Genomic DNA, 3,897 nt, shown 5'->3' on the forward strand with positions numbered 1-3,897 from the left:
ACAATAGTTCTACGGTAATTTTTCATTAATCAATAAAAGGTATATTACACGGGAAGGAGAAAAAGGAACAAAATAAAGAAAGGCCTGCAGTAGTATTTGATACTCAAGTACTCCCTCCGTTTCTAAATATAAATCTTTTTAGATATTTCAATACGAACTACACACGGATGTATATATTTAAAGTGTAGATTCGCTTATTTTGCTCCGTATGTAGTCTATATTAAATCTCTAAAAAACTTATACTCCCTTCGTCCCAAAATTCTTGTCTTAGATTTGTCTATACAGATGTATCAAGTTATGTTTTAGTATTAGATGCATCCGTATCTAGACGAATCTAAGACAAGAATTTTGGGATGCAGGGAGTGTTTAGGAACGGAGGGAGTAGTATTTGATAGCAAAAGGACCGCACTTTGTTTTGAAGCTACCACCCGTGGTTAATCCTTATCCAACGATAGAAATAAGAGCCATTTTAATCCGGACGAATATTCCCCAGTAAACTCGCATAGAATAAGAGGGTGCACATATCCAGCAACAGACTCAAACAGCTAGCCGCAACGACCATAGATCTATCGGACCAGAGTTTGTTTGAGAATTCCCGGCCAAATAAGTTGGGATAAAGCACTGGTTAGAACAAAAAAAAATTTAGGTGTTTTTATCTCTCGTACGTCTACACGAAGTTGTTTGCACGCGAGCACTCAAACACAGGTTCCATTGTAGATCGATCGCATCGCCCGGCGAACACCACAAGTACCAACACAAGCATGCGTGCGGCCGGGTAGTCGAGGCTGGCACGGTCCGACCGAGACCCCCAGACCAACCACTAACCGACCACGCAAAAAACAAACAAACAAATCGAATATAAACTATGACTACGGGTTCCTCGATTGCCTCCTGTCCGGTGCCTTCTCCCTCCCCCGATCCTCCTCTCCTAGCGGTCCGCCCGCAAGCTCAGCTCCTCCTCTTAGCCCACCGGCCGCATGCTAGCTCCTCCTAGTCTCGTGCTGCTCCACGAGTTAAGGATCAACCCATACACAACAAGTGCTACTAGTTAGTTATCCGAAAACCAGACCCCAGATCTCCAACCTCTGCGGACAGCCAGATACCCCCCAGGCGATGCATCTAACACAGACCCAGACCCTGGTGAGGTGACGACTGCTAGCTAGCGGGCAGCTCGATCGAGCCGGCAGTTAAGGTTCTACCTACATGCATGCATATCCACAAGCAATATTCCAATCCAAGATCGAAATGCCGCTGAACACAGCCACCACTCCCTACTTCTAGGGACGGGAAACCAGCCGAGAGGAGGAGATACTAGTCGTATACCCACTAGATTCCATCTTCTCTGCTATTTTTGGAACAACAGTTCCGCTAGCCTCCTCCTCCACCGCTCCATCACATCCGATACCCCATGCTTCGCGGGATGAGAAATAGAGCTACGCCACAGATATGTGACTGCTTATATACCTCAACCTCTTCCTCGATCGACCACAGTGGATAGCAAATAGTGTCTGCAGCTGACGCCCGCTGCCGCTTCATCCACGACGTCATGGACTGCTTTGCGGAGGCTGAAGGAAAGAGGTCGCATGACCCGTTGTACTGCAACCCCCACTCGCCACCGGCTACCGGCTTCCCTGTCGACAACATCCCCGTGCCGGTCGTCATCGTTGGTGCAGGGCCGGCAGGGCTGGGGATGGCCGCACTGCTCGGCGAGGCTGGAGTTCCATACAAGCTGCTCGAGCGGTGTAGCTGCATCGGCTCACTCTGGAGGCACCGCACCTACGACAGGTTATGTTTGCATCTCCCCAAACAATTCTGTGAGCTCCCACTCATGCCATTCCCGAAAAGCTTCCCCACGTACCCGGCAAGGGACCAGTTTCTGGAGTACCTCGAGTCCTATGCAAGGAGGTTCAACATCGAGCCACAGTTCCGCCAGGCCGTCGTCAGCGCCGAATTCAATGGAGACTTTTGGTGGATTCGCACAAAGGAGGTCACCTCACTACCAATGGTCGGTGAGCAGGCCACGCACAGCGGCAAAACAACTTTGTACCGCTGTAAGTGGCTTGTTGTTGCCACCGGAGAGAATGCCGAGCCAGCGGTGCCAGAGATCGAGGGCACTGGAAGGTTCAAAGGGCAGCTCATGCACTCCTGCGAGTACCGTAGCGGTGCAGGGTATGCTGGAAAACAAGTGCTTGTCGTCGGGTGTGGAAATTCTGGGATGGAAGTGTCTCTGGACCTCGCCAACCACAATGCAACAACTTCTATGGTTGTTCGTGGCACGGTGAGTCTAATTTATTTTTTCTTTCGAATTGATCGAACATTTCTATCTTCTACTATATTTTTCAATGTACGATGTGTTTTCTATTTAATAAAACACACCACTTTAGAAATTAATGAGGTAATTCTTTTCTATGCACATCACTGTGTATAATTAAACATTTTTTATGATATGTTATTTGTCAATTACGCATTCCTTCCATTATGATGTACTTATTAATTTTATGTAATTCATCATGTAACTTCTTTCCATACAAATCATCACATATGTGTTTTAATTCTAGGGAATTCATGATGTAATTGTTTTGCCACATTTTTTTTCCAATCAGATCATACTTTTTATCTTAAAAAAATTATCATGTAATTTTGCCGAGGAAAATTACCATATAATTGACATGATTTTTCTCGGTAAAATGTTTCATTAACTTGTTACTTTATTATTTAGTCAGTACATATTAACCAATGCTAGCACCGCATGTTTCATTTCAAACACCATTATATTTATGATGTTATATTATCAATATATTAGATAATGTTTTTTAATTTAATGTGGCCACGAGGCAAAGGCATACTATTCATCTCCGGCCAATTTCCACACATCTAAGTAAAATGATAACAACAAAAGTCGCAGACTCCTATTTGTGTGGGGCCCATGGCTAACTTTACTTTTTTTTTTGGTTGCCTCTTTACAAAACAAAAATGAGGGTCATGTATTTCCTTTTTTCGTGCTAGTTCATAGTACTGTGCTTAATTTATAATTAAGCATATCTTTAACAATTTGTAATAGTAATTGATGTATGACTAATGTGTTTTTTTTGATTTTTAGATGCATGTTCTGCCTAGGGAGATGCTAGGGCACTCCACTTTTGGGATCTCTTTGTGGCTTCTCAGGTGGTTCTCTGTACGGGCTGTGGATCGGTTTCTCCTTATGATGGCACGCTTCATTATGGGCGACACAACCAACATTGGTATTACTCGGCCAAGCCTTGGCCCAATGGAGCTTAAGGGCGTTTATGGTAAAACGCCAGTTCTCGATGTCGGAACCATAGCAAAGATTAAGTCTGGAAGTATTCATGTAATTTTTATATTTTGTTATTACATATCTTAAATTTGATTACCTTGTTATATAATCTCTTTAGTAACAAAGTTTTTCTTGGATAATGCAGGTTCTTCCGGGAGTGCGGTGTTTTCATGAGCATGGTGTGGAGTTTATTGACGGAAGAACCGAGAACTTTGATGTTGTTATTCTTGCCACAGGTTACAAAAGCAATGTACCTTACTGGTTAAAGGTATAAATATACACTATCCAACCAACAATATTGTTACAATCGCATGCAAGTAAAGCATATTCAACATGTTAAACCTTCTATGTGCAGGAGAAAACTTTTTTCTCGGAGAAAGATGGTTTTCCAAGAAAGTCAAAAGAGTGGAAAGGAAAAAATGGTCTCTATGCTGTTGGCTTCTCGAGGGGTGGACTTTTAGCGGTGTATAATGATGCAACCAGGATCTCAGAGGATATTGTTCAACAATGGCGTGATATGTGTATGGAAGATGTGAGAGAAACTTCATCCAATCGAAGAGCAGCGTGTCCTATTTGATCAAATTATTTCGCGTACAAGTCAG

General features: G+C 43.4%; 1 protein-coding gene across 1 annotated transcript; it reads left to right on the forward strand.

Moving 5' to 3' along the window:
* Positions 1–1,373: 1,373 nt before the first annotated feature.
* Positions 1,374–3,891, forward strand: LOC119281138 (indole-3-pyruvate monooxygenase YUCCA4-like). The gene is made up of 4 exons (XM_037561752.1): positions 1,374–2,278; positions 3,101–3,349; positions 3,441–3,563; positions 3,651–3,891. The coding sequence occupies exons 1-4, from the start codon at positions 1,547–1,549 to the stop codon at positions 3,870–3,872; spliced, it is 1,326 nt and encodes a 441-aa protein (XP_037417649.1). The 5' UTR covers positions 1,374–1,546; the 3' UTR covers positions 3,873–3,891.
* Positions 3,892–3,897: the final 6 nt, after the last annotated feature.

This window comes from Triticum dicoccoides, chromosome 3B, assembly GCF_002162155.2.
Source record: "Triticum dicoccoides isolate Atlit2015 ecotype Zavitan chromosome 3B, WEW_v2.0, whole genome shotgun sequence".
Lineage (NCBI taxonomy): Eukaryota > Viridiplantae > Streptophyta > Magnoliopsida > Poales > Poaceae > Triticum > Triticum dicoccoides.

Excerpts from the sequence above, each read along its gene's own strand:
- LOC119281138 (XM_037561752.1), top strand. The coding sequence starts at position 1,547 with ATGGACTGCTTTGCGGAGGCTGAAGGAAAGAGGTCGCATGACCCGTTG. Across the intron at positions 2,279-3,100 it reads CTATGGTTGTTCGTGGCACG|ATGCATGTTCTGCCTAGGGA; the intron begins GTGAGTCTAATT and ends TTTGATTTTTAG. Across the intron at positions 3,350-3,440 it reads TTAAGTCTGGAAGTATTCAT|GTTCTTCCGGGAGTGCGGTG; the intron begins GTAATTTTTATA and ends TGGATAATGCAG.